The following is a 15,854-nucleotide window of genomic DNA, read 5'->3' as shown; positions in this document are numbered from 1 at the left end:
ACTGGATGCCCTGGTAAGAAAGAAAGAAATAGATGCATCATTCTCATTGAGGTGAATGCAGGATTGGGGAGAGGAAATTTCAAGCACAGAGCAAAGTTAGGGGTCGCCACACTCAAAAGCAAACCTTTGAACACCAGACCGCCATCGATCTCTCAAACTCCACCCACTGATGAGCGAATCCCAAGCTCGCCTTTGAAATTGGTTTCTAAAGCGCAGCGTGCGAAGGCGGAGCTTGTGCTAGTGCCAAAAACAAACCAAGGGAAGCAACGGCAAGTGCAGTAGATTTACTGTACTGTACTGTGCTGTGCTGTGGAAAGCAACCCATACCAATGCATCTCCATGCGTTGAATACCCCCGATCGCCATAAGGATATTCTCCCATCTGTGGCAAAAGCCAAAGCCGAGCACTCCAAAAACAGAAATTTCCATTCTGGTGTTTAGCCTGTTTGGTTGTTTGCCTCATTCTGATAGCTTCCCGGAACACGACTACAACATGGGCCAGTACTACATCTGTGTGGTCATCAACGACGAGCGTCGTGTGGTGTGGGCCTATAGCACGTTTGGTGGCGCCAAGCTCATGGAACACTCGTACTTTGGACAACGCCGCGTCTTGGCAGCCATGGAGCGTCTTCGTCATCGTCCTCAACGCATGGTGTGGGTGGGCGACTACGCCGACGGCGAACCCGATGGTACGCACTTGTACTCTGCCGGACATGAGTGGGAGTCCGAGAACCACGGCGACGTGAACACCAAACATTGGCGGGAAAGCGACAGCCAAGACAAGTCGCTGAAGTCTGAAGAAAGTCTTCGGTTCCTTGTCAACCATGATCGCCATGAAATCATTGATCTTCAAGTCTATCTAAGAGATGATGTACATCCGCTGCCGCTGCTGACAGCGGAAGGGAACGGCCGTGGCGGCGGTGACTTCCTAGGCAATGGTAATGTTGGCATCTGGTCACGTCAGCTCATCTCGAGCGAGACCTTGCTCGATGCTCAAGTCTACATCGATTTGGGCTACACCAAGGTCGAGCAGTTCTTCACAGAAGGTTAGATCGACCGAATACGTTTCATGTGCAGTTTCGCTCTTCTCGGCTGCAGTGCTCTTGCTCTTCCTTTGTGAGATGCCTGAATCTGCAGTTTACAAGCTGCATGTGTTACGTGACGAATCCAATAAACTTCTTGACGCTCCAATGACAACGAAGTCTCGTACTTTTGTCACAGCTACTTCAAGGATGCATTATGGCGAGCAAAGACACTCGAATCGTACTCAAATACGTTCGAAGGGACCCTGCTCCACGAAGCATATTCTCATCGTTTTTCACAAGAAATTCGACGCACCTTGTTATCCAGCAACGATGAAAGCATCAACAACAGAATCACTGGGTTAATATCTATGCTCCATGTTCAATCCTCAGAGGAAGATACGCGGATATTGCACACTCGAGGAAATGACGAGGCGCGGAATGCAAAGCAGGGAACTTTCTTTATGAACGGACGGACAAACGTGAACGAAAAACGCAGGCCTGAAACACAATGCAAAACAGTCCAAGAACACCACCGAACTATCGATCAGTGCTGTGCACATGCTCTACAAGGCCTTGCCGAATGAGCATATCGACGTCGGATCTTCGGAGGAAGAGCGTCGAATTCTTTCGCAACACTATTGTGCCGTTTTCTGTGACAATCTCGCCTTCGTTCGTGAGGCACCGGACTTCTGCCAGCAGATCTTTCGGAGGATTCAAGTCCTGCAAGGGTGGGAATACGACACAATTCGAGTTAGACTGACCCGACAAAACCGATGCCTGACACCGAGGCCTGAATGGCCGGAAAGTTTCTGTCCTACCTCTGTCAGTGTGCATTGCACAGAACCCATGTACGTCTGTAGTATTTGGTTATATTGACTCATGTACTGCTGCTCGAATGGGCTATAGCTGTCGCGTACACTTGCTGGCGGTGCTTGGCCGAAATCCCATCGTACTTGCTCTATTTGCAGCACGCGAGCTTGACTGGCAAAGCACAATGACAATCAACAGGTCAATGTCAGTACTCATCGGGAAGTAACCAACAAACCAAACAAACAAAAAAGCAAGCTTGTACAGGTATGCCAGCAAGCAGCGCTTGTTTCGCTGCATTGCGCTATGGTGAACAGTCAGAGCGGACGTCAAGGCCGGGATTTCTTCAGGCGTCCGCTTCATTGCTCTGAGATTCAACCATTCGATCAGACGGTTCAAAGGGAGACATGGCAGGGCAAGGGAAGGGTCAGACACAAGCCGTCAACACAAATCCCATTGAAACACATTGTTGCGAGCGTACTCTGAAATGCGCAGACACTCGGCGTAGAGCTCGTCGACTTCTTGGACAATGCGACGCACAGCATCTTCCTGCAGACAGACAAAGAGCAAGGGAAGCGCGTGACCAGGGCCAGCGAGTCAATGGGCAGTGTCCGTCAACGAAAGTGGCGGGAAGTGAAATTTGGCGGGAAAGTTGAACTTGGTTTCTCGCTCTCTAACACTGTTCCCCTCCTCCCACTCAACGACGATAGCAGCCAGTCACCGAGGCTCGACTCGCTCCACACAGCCAAAACACATCACATGCAGCACGAGAGCGGAGGGAAGGGTTTACGTTGTAAGGCCCGATGAGAAAGTTCGCTTCCGAGCGCCGAAACTCCTTCAGCAGCTCCACTGCACGAGCACCGTAGCGCGACATTGAACAAAATCAGAAAGTGTGACTGAGGATGGCATGCTAAAATTCAAACAAGAACACAAGCAAAGCGCTCGTCAACTTGGAATGACCCCCCCCCCAACAGTGGAGACTCTAAGCAAATGGAGAAAACAAAACCTCAAGCTTTGAATCAGAACTGGAAAATTTGGTAGGAGAAATGCAATCGATCCCATCGTCGCCACTGAACGTCGTTCGCCCGCTCGTCCGCCTGCCCGCACCCACTCAACGTTCTGCCAAATTGCGCATGCTCCAAAAAACAAAACATAGCACCTTTGGGAACAAGCGTAGCTGCAACAACGCAATTCGGAATGGGCAGAATGAGGCTGACAACATGCCCGCACCGATTTGCGTCGGGTTGGTGGTGACGTTTCCCGCCATTCCTTCTCCCAACTCCGCCAGCCTCGCATCGCAATCAAACGCACATGTCCCTTTCCTAGCTGATGTATGCCAGCGTATCGTCAGTGTCTATCGCGACTGACGATCGCCGTGCAAAGTCGTCGTCCTCTTACCGCATTCTCCTCCTCCTCAAAACACCCACGCACTCCTACAAAATACAGCAGTGAAGAGTTCACCAAGTGGTGCACTCTTGCGTTCTGGAAAATTTCCAATGGTGCCCTCAATGTTTTGCTCTTCCACCTCTTTTGAAGGACGTAAAATACATTACGTTACGAAGAAAAAAAAACCGCGAAAAGATCAACGCTCATCTAAGGCGTCAAATCGGTATTTTGTCCTTCCTTTGCATGACAAAAAAACCCGTCATGCAATAGTCTTGCTGCCATTTCCTTTTAAATTGCACAGAAATAACAAGAACGACGACCATTTGGGGGAGCCGTGCACGGCTTGGTAGCGTCGCCTTTAAAAACCCGGCTTCCCGATTCGGTTGCATCTTCACTCTTGCTTTCGCTTTTGCAACCTTCCTCACCGAATCGCTGCCGCAGCCATGAAGCTTACTCTACTGCTCCTTCTCGTCGCCTGTGTCGGCACGGCCCTCGCTCAGAGCTCCAGCACCGTTGTGACTGTTATCCCGGTCGAGTCCTCGGGCGCCCCCGCTGAATCCTCCGGCCTTCCTGCATCCTCCGGCCTTCCTGCATCCTCTGGTCTGCCCGAGTCCTCCGGTATTCCTGCATCCTCTGTTCCCGTTTCTGCTTCGGCCCCTGCCAATGCCACCTCGGCCCCTGCCAATGTCTCGGCCTCCGTCACTGCTTCTCCTTCCGCCAAGCCTGTTGTCCTGAGCTCGAGTATGTTTAATTGCCATGTCTCACGGGGTTTCCTATCTTGCATTTTAATGAGGGAGGAGGTCAGCAGAGTTGGATAAACGCATGCGAAAACACAACAAAAAACAAAAAATTCCGTTTTTGTTTTTGTTTGTTTTTGGGCGGCGTTGTTTTTTCCTACTTTGTTTTCCTACTTTTGGATTTTTTTTTGGTTATCTGCACACCCCGGCCCCTTTGTACATGTGCACCACTCTCGCGTTCTTGACTGAATTTTCCCCCCTTACTGACTAACTTGCGCTGCTCTGCCCTCTGCCAAAAAACAGCCAACGACCTTTGGGCTCTACAGTACATGTACGTCATGGAGCGTCTCGACTCTGAGTTCTTCAACACGTCGCTCGATGCCTTCACTGCCGCCCAGTTCGCTGACGCCTTTGGTGCCCAAGTTCCCAACTACCTCCAGATGATTAACGCTCAAGTCAAGGTATGCATGTGGCGGGGCGTTGTTTCTTGATTTTTTTTTATTTTTTTTTTGGGTTGCCTCGATTATTTCATGCACGCTCACCTTTGCGCCTTTACCTCGAACGTGATATAAACACACACACACGCACAAACTACCAGGTCCACTTTGATACCATCCGTGACCTCATTCTGCTCCGCAACGCCACTCTTCCCGAGAACTGCACCTTCGAGTTTGGCACCAACTGGACCACCACCGAGATTCTCCAGACCGCCGCTTCCATCCAGACGCTCATGGTTGAGGCCTACGACGGCGTCATGCCCCTGATCACCGACGCCCACCTGCAGCAGATTGCCGGCACCATTGCCACTGTCAAGGCCCGCCACGCCGCATACCTGAACATGCTCATTTCCGAGATGCCCTTCCCTTCGGCTTTCGACACTGCCCTCTCGCCCAGCAACGCCACCGACCGTGTCTTTGGCGAGTACATGACCACCTGCCCCCAGGATCTCAATCTCCCCATTCCCCGCGACGAGACTGTCAAGCAGACCACCGCCAAGCCCATCGGTGGCTCGTCCGCTGTCGCGAACGCCACTGTCACTGCCTCTGTGATCGCCTCGGGCTCTGTTCAGCTTTCGCCCACTGTTTCCGGTGGCATTGCTCCTGCTGGCAACAGTGCCTCGACCATGTCCCTCGCCACCGCCTCGGTCGTGTCGCTCATCTCGCTCGTTGCGGCTGTTGCCCGACAACTCTAAACCCAGCGGCGAGAAGTGTCACCCTGGTTTTTTGCATGCTTCGTAGGCTTCTTGTGTAATATCCAAGCTGGTCTATCCTCGGGTCGAAAAAAAAAAACCTGTTTCGTTTGAATTGTAATTTTTCTTCTCAGATTTTTGTTTTCAATCGATTTTTGTTCTTCGCTCGAAAACACGGCGTCCACCCAGTTCGATGGTGTCTTTTGTCGTTGTCCCCTTGCAATAGACGCTGTTTTGTTTTTGTTGGAAGTCGGTTGAATTCGGTGCATGATCCGGAGCTATGAGATGCGGTTCTCAGATCGCCACTCTTTGTTGTTTTTTTTTTTTTCTTTTCTTTCTCGTTGTCCATGGGTGTTCTGTCGCAAGTCAACGCGCGCGCTGTGGTCATTGCGTCGGTCGTGGTCTCGCTGACGACCATCTTTGGCTGCTATGCCACGGCCGTGCATCTCCACCACGTCAAGGCGTGGCTGCCGATGATTAGCGACTGCGGAGTCGATGCTCCTGAAAAGTACCCCTTCCGCCTCGGCATCATCTCGTCCGCGCTGCTCATCATGTTCAACGCGTATCTCGTCTGGGCCATCTCGGGCAGCAGCGCGTCCAAGTCCAACACAGTCGCCTTCATTTCGGCGCTCGGCGGCGCGGCTGGTCTCGCTGTCGTCGGCGCAGTCAACGAGGCCGAGGATAATTCCGTCCACGGCAGTAAGCGCGCTCGCACGGCTTTTGACCTTTGGCCACATTCTCTCTGTCTGTCTGTCTGTTTCATGCCTCTATCGTCCAGGTCTTTCTCTCTGGGGAGGAGGGTGGCTGGCTGGGTGGCTTGCACAGTGGGAGCGGTTTCGATGAGCGAGCGGGTCTTTGTGATGTTTTTGTTTGAATGTTTTCGCTTGCCGTTGTTGTTCCACTCGAGCGGCGAGACCCCCCCCCCACCACCTCCTCTCCGCCTTTGCAACCTCATTGCATCTCTATCCATCTACAACATGCGGCTCTGAGTGCGCGTGACTGCTCGTCAGTCAGTCGGGGGAAAAGCCAAGTTCAAGTTTAACAGTCATGCGGGGCTTTTTTTTTTTTTTTTTTTTTTCCCTTTATTTTCTTTATTGTTAGGTCTTCGCTCCTGCTCCCCGCTCTCCGCCTGCAACCGCTCCACTGCGTTGTAGAGTACTGCGAGTGTGCAGCATCGACGGCTACGCAACGCACTTGACGCCAGTCACGCAAGTCGCGAACATTCACGAACAGTCACCAAAAACAAAGCCCCAACATGCAAGGGGGAGCTTTTTCTGTAGATCACATTGCAAACTCAGTGGATCAGCATGAGACCGAGGGGAGGGCGGGGGGGGGGGATCGCAGTTGTCGGCTTTTGTTGCTGCTGCATGCTCGAGTCTCATACGGAAGAATTGCATCATGCATTGACTCGTTCGTTCTTGTTCGTTCTTTGTCCGATTTGGCTCATTTTGTTTTGTTTACTATTTTTTTCTTCGTTTTTGTACTTAGCTGCCGCGGTCATCTTCTTCTTCCTGTACGAGCTGTACATGATCATCATCACCGTCAATCTGTTCCATGTTCGGGGCAAGACCGCCCAGGGCTACCGCGCCGTGAGCGACTTTTCGCTGACCCTGAAGGTGTTTGCGTTGACTGTTGGCACCGTCGCCCTCGCGCTCTTCGTCTACATGAACAGCGATTGGGGCAAGTACAGCCTGCAGATTGCCATTTGCGAGTGGTAAGTTGAGCGGTGGTCGCTATTCTATCATTATTGCAGCCAAGGCACGTGTTTTTGGTTTTGTGCAACTGACTCTAAAACCACATTCTCCCTGTCCAGGACTGGCACAATGATGATCCAGCTGTTCAACATCTCCTTTGTGTTCGAGTATGGCACCGATTACAAGCTTGACGCGACGATTGTCAACTCGGTTGCTTCCTACGCTGCTCCCAAACAGCCCGCTCTCCCTTTGATGTTTGTGGCTGTCGCCTCCCCGCGTGTCAACTCCAAGACTGGCGAGTGGCTCGATCAGGTTGCCTGGAAGCCGGCTGCCATCGTGTAACGAGCTGGTCCTGTTGCTGCTGCTGCGTGGGGCGACTTGTTGTGATGATTCTGTTGCTCGTTTTCTCCTCCCCGTTGTGCTGTGCTCGGCCGCCTTTTGTTGTCGATCCCATCTCCTCGTTGTGAATAGACCCAACTGTGACCCCTTTGAGGAAGCAGTTTACCACTTCTCTCCAAGCAACCATTTCATGTATCCGAGTGCGCAGCAAAACTTTTCACTTTTAATTAAGACTTCCACAGAGTAGTTCAACTGGCATCATCATGCACAACTCGCAACAAAAAAAAAAAAAAAAAATAAAAAAAAATTAAGAAACATTCACAACCACAAACAAATTCAAACCGAAAAAATAATATCGACAAATCCATGAGCCAAACAAACGTTCGTTGTTGCACCACCCTTCGCGCTTGGTTGACGTTCAGGCCAGCAGCAAGTCATCATCGTCCTCGCTGTCACTCACAACAGCCTTGCGGCGAGGTGCTCGTTGTGCGCGTGCCTTGGAGGCAGCGGCAACACTCAACTTTGACTGCGCAGTGTTCATGTCAGCATTCTCAGAGTCCGCGGGCAAGGAGTCCATGTCATCGTCGCTCGAGTCGTCGCTGCCAGTGTACTGGGCGCGAGCTTTGCCCTTGCCTGCGGGTTTCTTGGCGGCCGGCGCCTTGCCTTTGCGGGGAGCCCGTTTGGCAGGCTCAGCAGCGGGCTTGCTCGCCTCATCCGCCGCCTGCGCTTGCTGCTGACGCTCGCGCAGCATCTCGGCAACGTCGCTCTCAGACAGCTTGGATGCACCGCCGGCCTTCGAGGACGCGTTCACCGCCATCTCGGCAGCGCAGTGATCGACCTGGCCGCTCTTGTGGCATTCCTCCATCTTGGCCTGCAGCTCGTCCAGCACCGTCTTGAGCTCGACGCGGCAGAACTTGCGGGCCTTGGTAATCAACGTCTCCATGCACTCAAACACACGATCGTCGTACAGCTTGTCTTGGAAGGAGCCGAACAGCTCGCCAAGGCGCCGAATGCCCTTCTCGCTCAGCGACAGGTACGACAGACAGTAGGCAATATCGCGCCATTGTCGCGGGTCGCGAGTGGTGGTGAAGCGGTGGCACAGCTTGTCCAACAGGGAGTCCGACTGCTTCTCCTTCTGGATGAACGAGAAGAGATACTCCATAATGCTCTTGAACGCAACCTCTGTGATATGGCCGTCGCTAATCGCCTCCGCGGCACTTGCAGCAGACTCCTCCTCCGTCGGCTCGCTGGCAGCAGGCGCGACTGCCGGTTGCAATGGCGACGCAGTGCCTGTCGCTGCAGACAATCGACTGACAATGTCGGGCAGAATGTTGTAAATCGTGTTGCCCTTCTTGGCGAGCTCGTGGAAGAAGAGCTTGGCCAGATCAGCAATGCGGCGATCTTCGTCAATGATGCAGATGGCCATGGCACTGATCTGACCCTTCACTCGAATCATGTCGTTCAAGATCAAGTGCGTCAGCACCATGAGCGTGTTCTTGCGCACACGCACGTCCTGATCGGCCAGACGGGCGTAAATGTGTGGCGTCCACGGCTCAATCAAGTTGGGGAAGCGGAAGGCGAGATCACCCAGGGCAATCACAATGTTGGCGCGCACCATCGACTCGGTCGCCGTCTTGAGCACGGTGAAGAGCAGCTGCAAATGGCGATCGCAAAAGTCGGCGCTCACGAGCATAAACTTGCTCAGTGCAAGCACAGCGGCCGCGCGCAAGCGTGTATCTCCAGCAGTGCGGCGCGTGTCGCGGCACAATCGCACAATCACGGGCCCAAACTTGCTGAGGAGCGAGTCGTTGCCGGAAATCAAGTGGTGTTCGCAGAGAGAGTGAATAAACTCGCTCTCGGCATCTTCGGCTGCTGCGGCAACGCCAAGTTCGTCTTCGAGAGACTCGCCGGCAGGGGCAGCAGCAGTAGCAGCGGCGGCAGCGTTGTTCTTGCCCTTTTTGCCGACAGCCTTGGCTTTGGCCGTCTTGGCCGTCTTGCCCTCTGCATCCTCGCCATCCTCAGTCTCTTCGTCGTCACTTGCAGCGGCCTTGTTCTTGGAGGGCAGAATGCCCGAGCGACGACGATCCGTCCAACTGGAGGCCGGCTTCACCTTTTCGCCATTGATGGCTCGGCGACGCTTGAGCTCGCTCTCAATGCTCTCCATGTGAACAAGCTGCTTGACAGCCACGTGTCCAACAAGGAAGATGAGCTTGCACAGCTCGCCTCGGTCGCCTTCGTGGTGCGGTGCGTCCAAGCTGGTCATGTTGAGCGACGAGGAGGCGCTCACCTGAGTAGCAGCAGCAACCACACCCGAAACATCGGCATTCTCATCACCAAGAACCCGGTGAGCAAGAGTGCGGATGGCAGCGGCACAGATGACGTCGGGATTGTCGCCGAGACGGTAGATGGTGTTGACTGCTTGCTCGGCCGCGGTCAGCCAATCGTTCACTTGGGCTGCGGTGGTGGGGGCGACCAGCAGGCTGCCAAGGGACTCAAACAATGGGTGCGATGCTGCAAACTTGACGGGTTCACGCGAGTTGCCAGAAGATGTCGCAGCAGGTTTGGGAGCATCCGCCTTGTTGGCACCCGTGGCTTTCGAGGAGGCATTTGCCAAATCGGCGTGTGAGATCAGAGCCAACGTCTGAAGGGCCACGCAAGCGTCGCGAGCAAGGAGCAAGTCAGCACGTCCGCGTTCGCCAAGACCAATGGTAACAATCAACGACAAGTTGGCGCGGATCATTGCGGGGTCTGCACGACCAGCCATGCCGAGGATGATGAGCGCACCTCGCGATTGAGCAGGCGTAGTCGAAGGCACACGGTTGGCAAAGACATCCCACAGCACGCGCATGGTCAATGAGGAGATGGCGCCGCTTTGCACGAGAAGCAAGACCATCTCTTCGAGCGAGGTAAGATCACCGAGCGTGGCGCCCTGCGTAAGCTCGATGAGATTCTTGGCGGCACTGGCGGCAGCGGCAGTCTTGTTGCCGCTGGCTTCGATCTCGGTCGGGATGAAGAGTTCACGGTAAGCCTCGACGACAGCGTCCTTGACTGACTTTTCCTTAGACCAAACGAGCGCCAGCATGCGGCGGACGGCCACATCGGTTCCATCCACGCGGAACGAAAAGGCCGTGACCAAAAGGTCGACACTTTCTGTCACGTCGCTGACAATCTTGGAGCCCAGCAGTTGCGTGACCACCGACAAGATGTGGCGGACTTGCTCGACAAACAGCAGCGCGTCACGGAAGTACTGGACAACCAAGCGCTGGCGGTTGACTGCGTCGATGCGGAGCACCTCTTCAGAGGACATTTCAGGAGCAGCGGTGTCCTGCGAGGGCGAAACAGCGGCATCCACGTCTGCTTCTGCTTCGAGTTTGAGGTCATCATCTTCGTCTGCGCTTGCGTCCTCTCCTTCACTGGCACTTGCATCAGAGTCTGACGTGCCAGCGCCATCCTTGGACTTGTTCCGGGCAGCTCGCTTGGCTTTCTTGGACTTTTTGCTTGCTTTGGCAGTGTTCTCCTTCAATCCAAGAGCCACCGCCGGATCAACCTCGCCGCTACCAGTTGCAAGGGCTTCGTCCTGCTCGTCCGCTGCGGGGTCGAGCTCCCGCAACCGCGCACGTTGCTCGTCACGCTGCCTTTCCAAGCCAGCCTGGTCGAGCGAACTGCCAAACGGATTGAACTTGAGCATGGCAGTCAACAGGGAAAGAGCCGCCTTGCGCACAGCACTGCTCTTGTCTTGCAGTCGCGACGTTGCCATCATGACAATGTGACGCTGGCGTGACAAGGGAATGGCCTAATGATATGCAAGAAGAAGAAGAAGAAGAAGTGAGCAAACTTGAAAGAACCGGGAGAGAAAACAAGCAACCTGCGCCTCTCTCCCTCTCCCACTGTCTCGAAACAGCGTAGTCATACCTTGGATTCGCACAAATACGTCCAAACTTGCATCGTCTTGCTACGAACAAAGGCATGGACATCCATTGCGCGCTCCTCCAGGACGTCGAGGAAGTTGTCGCGCTTGTGTCGGACACTGTCCGTCTTGTTTTGTCCAAGAACGCGGACGACAATATTGCCAAGCACGCTGAGAACGGCGTTGCGCATGGTGTATGATTCTCCATCCAAGTGCGCCAGGAGAACGCTGACGCAAGGCAGAATGTGCTCTGGCACGCGCTCGGAGAGCTCGACCAAGAATGCAGCAAACGACTTTGTGCCGCTAGCATCGCGGGCAAGGTCTGCAGGATTGATTCGAGCAATTTCGCTGCAAGTGGACGAGAAGAGCTTGGGTTAGACTTTTGGTAGAGCACAAAACCCTCCACCCCAAAACCAAAAACCAAACCCAGAAACACGCCCATAGCAAATTTTACCGAAGCAAATCACCGACAATCTTGGAGCTGTCGTAACTCTCGGCCAGGAGCAGAACGAGGTCAGCAAGGTGAGCCGGGAGATGCTCAAAGTGTGGCAGCATGTGAATCACGGACGCGCAAAATCCAAGACCGTGCTTGTAGTGTTGCACCAAGGTGCCAACGACCTGGAACATGGCATCTTTGGTTTGCTTGCGCTTAAAGTTGTCTGAAGATTCCATGAGTTGGGACACGGAGCGGCTGAAAAGACTGTCGGCCAGTGATAGAAGAGCAAGGGAAAGTGAGCACAGCAAACAAAAAGCAAACCAGTCAATCTCCACTTTCAACGCGTCAAAACGCATCATACTTGATAAATTCTTCTTCAACGCAGCCACGGTGCCAGAAGCGGGAAACCTCCATGCCAATCATGTTTGAGATGGCAATCAACACCTCGTCCTTGATCGTGTCCCAGTCGAACTGCGAAGCTTTGGCCTTGGCGGCCGACTTTTTGCCGCCAGCCTTCTTTGACTCCTTTCCCGACTTGGGAGGGGGAACGTCGTCCTGTGCTGCTGCTGCGTACGAGGTTCCGGCACTTGCGGCGGAGCTAGTGGCTTCTGCTGAAGCATCTTGCTCTGCGGTGACCAGTGCCCAGTTGGTCAGGAACATGACCATCTTCAAGGCATTTCGGACTCGCGTTGTATCGCGTGCTGACAGCGCCTGAGTGCTGTTGGATTCGCTGGCGTCGTCCTCGTCCTCGTCCTCGTTGTTTGCAGACGACGCGCCGTTGCCAGCGATCGTTGCCATCTCGTTGCACAGTCCTTGGATGACTGTGGGAGAACGAGCGAATGGACGTGCGAATGTTAGGCACACTATTTTCCACACCAACAACAACCAAACAGCCCGAGAACAAAACAAAATAAACACTCATGGACGAATGCACCACGACTCACTGGCGAGCAGAATGGCCCAATATTGACGCTTGCTCGATTGGTCCAGCTGTGAAAAGACTCTGATCAAAGTTGCGGCGCGACTGTGAGTCCTTTTTTGTTTCTCCCTACACTACAACTGAGCATTTCGACATTTTTCCCTCAAGACGCCTGGCTTACTGCGTGACACTGTACAGCGTATCAAAGACAATGTTGTCCGTGATGGCAAGCGCGCCTTCCTGCTTGATTTGACGCGTGAGCTCTGTCAATTGCAGGCGCACCCACCAACAAGCATAAGCAACAAGTGAGTATCAAAGGCAAGAATAACAAGCATGAAAATGCAAATACACTCAACATCAAACTTGAAACCATCAAATTTGAAACCTGAAACCAACAATCGGATTTTTTTGAATTTGGCGCGAAAACTCGAGAAAACTGTTTTGTTTCAAAAAAACAAAAAACGACAACGCTTCATTCTTTGCGCACCGCCGCCGTCCACCTTCCAAGCGCCTGTGAATCGGATGTCACACTGGAGCATGGATGGCAGAGTGTGATGGCGTTGTGGGGTGCAGAGCTCAGCTCCAAAGCCCGCCAAACAGCCCTCGACTCTCAAAAAACAGTTTTTGTTCGCCACTTTTGAAACGCTTCCGTCGCTTTGTTGTCTCTCTGTACTGTCCTAGGCTTCATTCCTCGCTTTCCCCAAGCGTCCAAGAACGATCCAGGACACCGAGCTGCCATGATGCGAATGTGGAGCTGGGTTGGACCCCTTCCCCTCTTATGCGAGAATTCTTGGCTCAGTGCCTGACCTTCAAGCATGTCCGACACGCAGTCTCCAGAGCTCGTGTCCACGGCGACCGTGTGGACACAGTAGCCCTCAGTGGCATCCATGAGGTCCTCTCGGTTGATTGGCAACTGGAACTCGACGTCCATGGTAGCAGCGAATCTCGAGTTTTGAAGATGGAAAAGAGAAAAGGGAAGAAAAGGGAATGAAAGAAAGACTGGGTCGCAGAAAAGCTCAGTTTGTGTTGGGTTGGTGCTGTGTAAGGCAGTGGCAGTGCTACTAAGGCAGAGGACGATCCGCTTGCAAAGGTTAGTTGCCATCCAAAGCGGCGAAAGCGAGGGTGGGGACACGAGTAGTGAGCTGACAGGAACGATCTCAGCTCCTCGGCAGCTGAACTCTGGTTTTGAAGCAGTCCGCGTTTTGCTTTCTTTTTTAGCATGAATGTCGAGTTGAATGCTTGATGACAGAATGCATTTTGACCAAAGGTCACCGTCCGTGGACTGATCGTTGCGATTTCCAAGGCGGACAATGCAAATCGCCTGGAATCGCTCCTGAAGAGAGTCCTCAATCAAGCATATGCCTTCTATTTTGACTCGACATATTCTACGACTAAGGCTCAGGGGGGGGGGGTGCAGGAAGCTGCAGCTCTCCTTCCATTCAGACTTCAAAGCATTGGCCTTTTCTCTTTTTTTTTTTTTCCTTCCAACCGTTTTCCTCCCCTTCCACCCTAAAAATCCCTCTTCTAGAATGCATTCTATCACTCATCCAACCACTCGGAAATCGCAGGGTGACGCGTCGTCATTTCAGCTTGTCGTCTTCCGCATTCGGTCTTCGCTCTCTCTTCTCTTTGCACAAAACCTCTCAACATGGGTCGCATGCACACTCCTGGGTAAGCCCGTTCCGCCCTTTCGCTCCATTTCCTCCCCGTTCCAGCCCCGCTCGCCCCTCTACTCGGCATGCCATTCAGTCCTCACAACCGCTTTCAGCCTCGGTGCTCGTGTCGTTCGTTGGCGGCGGTGGAGCAGGCGAACAACGACAACCACATTGAATTTTTTTTTTTTGGCTTTTTTTTTTTTTCCTTTGAGTTTCCATTGGGTTTTCCATTGGGTTTGACCGCGTGGTTTTTCCAAAGTTTTTTTTTTTCTTTGGCCCTTCTCTTTGTCGCTTTTGTGCTTGTTTCTCTGTTCGCTTGTGCCGTGGTTTTCGATCACCAGCGTCGTGTATGCCATCAAGCGACTGGCGCATGCGAATCAGCACAAGGCTGAAGCAGCGGAGCGCAGGATGCGACGAGAGAGAGAGAGGAAAAAAAAAAAAAAGAAATCAGAAAAAAGGAAAAAAAAAAAAAGTCAGCCAAATCCCAATAGACTTTTTTTTTTTTTGAATTAAAAAAAGAAAAAAAAAGAAAAAAAAAAGAGCGATCTCTGCTTTTCCATCCTTGCGCAGCATGGACGTCGCTCGGCTCAGCACCCTCAGGAGTAGTAAATCTACGCCCTGTGTGACCTGAGATGTCACCCGCCTCATGCTCCCGGCCTCCGAGGAAGCACGACATTGTCGAGTGGAAGACCAAAAAAAAAAAATATAAAATGTGTTTTTTTTTTGTTTTTTTTTTTTTGGCTGGCATAGCATTGTAGCGTTTTCGAATGGCTGCCCGACCATTCCTTTGCCTCCGGAAGCAAAGCCGTTGGGCTGAGTTTGAGCCCATGCCCTACAGAAGCTCGAAAGTTGTTGAGGCTGGGTCGTCGGACGGGCAACAGTCACCGCGCGCAATGCTTCGCAATGGGATGGCTTTTCCGCGTGGTTTTTTCTTTCTTTCCTTTTTCTTTTTTTTTTTTTTCGTCCCTTCCCCTTTCGTTGCGTTGCGATGGCTTGGCTGCTTGCTCAACTGGCTTCCTCTTCATGACTGCTGGCCTTTGTGTGCCATTGTCCCCTCGCGCGCACCTCGTCCCTGCTCTCACTTTTTCTGTTCTGCTTCTCTTTCACAGCAAGGGCATCTCGTCCTCTGCCCTCCCCTACCGCCGCTCGGTCCCCGCTTGGTTCAAGACCTCGCCCGAGGAGGTTAAGGAGCAAATCTACAAGCTCGCCAAGAAGGGCCTGACCCCCTCGCAGATCGGTGTCATCCTCCGTGACTCGCACGGTGTTGGCCAGACTCGCTTTGTCACCGGCAACAAGGTGCTCCGCATCCTCAAGGCTAAGGGCCTCGCCCCCAAGATCCCCGAGGATCTGTACCACCTGATCAAGAAGGCCGTCTCCGTCCGCAAGCACCTCGAGAAGAACCGCAAGGACACTGACAGCAAGTACCGCCTCATTCTCATCGAGTCGCGCATCCACCGTCTTGCCCGCTACTACAAGCGCGTCCTCCAGCTCCCCCCGAACTGGAAGTACGAGTCGGCCACCGCCTCTACCCTTGTCGCTTAAATTTCCCAACCCCAGTCCCCTTAGCGAACGTCCGTTTTGTTTTTGTCTGGTGTTGTCTTGACAAGTGTGTGTGTGATCCCCCTCCCAATTTTGTAAAGGCATACAGACACAAAGAAAGAAAAAAAAAAAGAACGAGCAACAGACCAGGCGCATTTGACTTTTCATATTCTGAGATCCAACCGATCTTGTTGGCAAGCTCCCAATTCATTCTCAAGGATG

General features: G+C 52.9%; 6 protein-coding genes across 6 annotated transcripts; 4 read left to right on the top strand and 2 right to left on the bottom strand.

The window, feature by feature from the left end:
- Positions 1-5: 5 nt before the first annotated feature.
- On the top strand, positions 6-1,050 carry CAOG_06036 (hypothetical protein; the record flags this gene model as incomplete). The annotated part of the gene is made up of 2 exons (XM_004345576.1): positions 6-13; positions 471-1,050. 2 exons carry the CDS (start codon positions 6-8, stop codon positions 1,048-1,050), a joined length of 588 nt encoding a protein of 195 aa, XP_004345626.1.
- A 420-nt stretch (positions 1,051-1,470) lies between these two features.
- Positions 1,471-2,786, bottom strand: CAOG_06035 (Psf1). Its single transcript, XM_004345575.2, has 5 exons — positions 2,622-2,786; positions 2,313-2,380; positions 2,097-2,198; positions 1,843-2,005; positions 1,471-1,744 (listed from the first exon to the last, which is right to left on the bottom strand). Exons 1-5 carry the CDS (start codon positions 2,703-2,705, stop codon positions 1,562-1,564), a joined length of 600 nt encoding a protein of 199 aa, XP_004345625.1. The 5' UTR covers positions 2,706-2,786; the 3' UTR covers positions 1,471-1,561.
- Positions 2,787-3,417: 631 nt separating this feature from the next.
- Positions 3,418-5,384, top strand: CAOG_06034 (hypothetical protein). Its single transcript, XM_004345574.2, has 4 exons — positions 3,418-3,440; positions 3,519-3,958; positions 4,258-4,415; positions 4,553-5,384. The coding sequence occupies exons 2-4, from the start codon at positions 3,661-3,663 to the stop codon at positions 5,144-5,146; spliced, it is 1,050 nt and encodes a 349-aa protein (XP_004345624.1). The 5' UTR covers positions 3,418-3,440; positions 3,519-3,660; the 3' UTR covers positions 5,147-5,384.
- A 65-nt stretch (positions 5,385-5,449) lies between these two features.
- On the top strand, positions 5,450-7,501 carry CAOG_06033 (hypothetical protein). Its single transcript, XM_004345573.2, has 3 exons — positions 5,450-5,842; positions 6,632-6,857; positions 6,957-7,501. Exons 1-3 carry the CDS (start codon positions 5,491-5,493, stop codon positions 7,177-7,179), a joined length of 801 nt encoding a protein of 266 aa, XP_004345623.1. The 5' UTR covers positions 5,450-5,490; the 3' UTR covers positions 7,180-7,501.
- Positions 7,484-13,422, bottom strand: CAOG_06032 (condensin XCAP-D2 chain). Its single transcript, XM_004345572.2, has 7 exons — positions 13,246-13,422; positions 12,620-12,701; positions 12,464-12,522; positions 11,881-12,340; positions 11,538-11,783; positions 11,089-11,431; positions 7,484-10,969 (listed from the first exon to the last, which is right to left on the bottom strand). Exons 1-7 carry the CDS (start codon positions 13,367-13,369, stop codon positions 7,595-7,597), a joined length of 4,689 nt encoding a protein of 1,562 aa, XP_004345622.1. The 5' UTR covers positions 13,370-13,422; the 3' UTR covers positions 7,484-7,594.
- A 634-nt stretch (positions 13,423-14,056) lies between these two features.
- On the top strand, positions 14,057-15,782 carry CAOG_06031 (ribosomal protein rps13). Its single transcript, XM_004345571.2, has 2 exons — positions 14,057-14,109; positions 15,203-15,782. Exons 1-2 carry the CDS (start codon positions 14,087-14,089, stop codon positions 15,633-15,635), a joined length of 456 nt encoding a protein of 151 aa, XP_004345621.1. The 5' UTR covers positions 14,057-14,086; the 3' UTR covers positions 15,636-15,782.
- Positions 15,783-15,854: the final 72 nt, after the last annotated feature.

Source organism: Capsaspora owczarzaki, assembly GCF_000151315.2.
Source record: "Capsaspora owczarzaki ATCC 30864 unplaced genomic scaffold supercont2.10, whole genome shotgun sequence".
Lineage (NCBI taxonomy): Eukaryota > Filasterea > Ministeriida > Capsasporidae > Capsaspora > Capsaspora owczarzaki.
The sequence above is the reverse complement of the archived record's forward strand: the minus strand, read 5'-3'. Positions and strand labels throughout refer to the sequence as shown.

Coding starts and splice junctions, on each gene's coding strand:
- CAOG_06035 (XM_004345575.2), bottom strand. CDS start 2,705: ATGTCGCGCTACGGTGCTCGTGCAGTGGAGCTGCTGAAGGAGTTTCGG. Junction 2,381..2,621: donor TTCTCATCGGGCCTTACAAC/GTAAACCCTTCC, acceptor GTCTGTCTGCAG/GAAGATGCTGTGCGTCGCAT. Junction 2,006..2,096: donor CGCTGCTTGCTGGCATACCT/GTACAAGCTTGC, acceptor GTGCTTTGCCAG/TCAAGCTCGCGTGCTGCAAA.
- CAOG_06034 (XM_004345574.2), top strand. CDS start 3,661: ATGAAGCTTACTCTACTGCTCCTTCTCGTCGCCTGTGTCGGCACGGCC. Junction 3,959..4,257: donor GCCTGTTGTCCTGAGCTCGA/GTATGTTTAATT, acceptor GCCAAAAAACAG/CCAACGACCTTTGGGCTCTA. Junction 4,416..4,552: donor TGATTAACGCTCAAGTCAAG/GTATGCATGTGG, acceptor ACAAACTACCAG/GTCCACTTTGATACCATCCG.
- CAOG_06033 (XM_004345573.2), top strand. CDS start 5,491: ATGGGTGTTCTGTCGCAAGTCAACGCGCGCGCTGTGGTCATTGCGTCG. Junction 5,843..6,631: donor GGATAATTCCGTCCACGGCA/GTAAGCGCGCTC, acceptor TTTTGTACTTAG/CTGCCGCGGTCATCTTCTTC. Junction 6,858..6,956: donor CAGATTGCCATTTGCGAGTG/GTAAGTTGAGCG, acceptor CTCCCTGTCCAG/GACTGGCACAATGATGATCC.
- CAOG_06032 (XM_004345572.2), bottom strand. CDS start 13,369: ATGGACGTCGAGTTCCAGTTGCCAATCAACCGAGAGGACCTCATGGAT. Junction 12,702..13,245: donor CGTGTCGGACATGCTTGAAG/GTCAGGCACTGA, acceptor TGCAATTGACAG/AGCTCACGCGTCAAATCAAG. Junction 10,970..11,088: donor CGTATTTGTGCGAATCCAAG/GTATGACTACGC, acceptor GCATATCATTAG/GCCATTCCCTTGTCACGCCA.
- CAOG_06031 (XM_004345571.2), top strand. CDS start 14,087: ATGGGTCGCATGCACACTCCTGG. Junction 14,110..15,202: donor GGTCGCATGCACACTCCTGG/GTAAGCCCGTTC, acceptor TCTCTTTCACAG/CAAGGGCATCTCGTCCTCTG.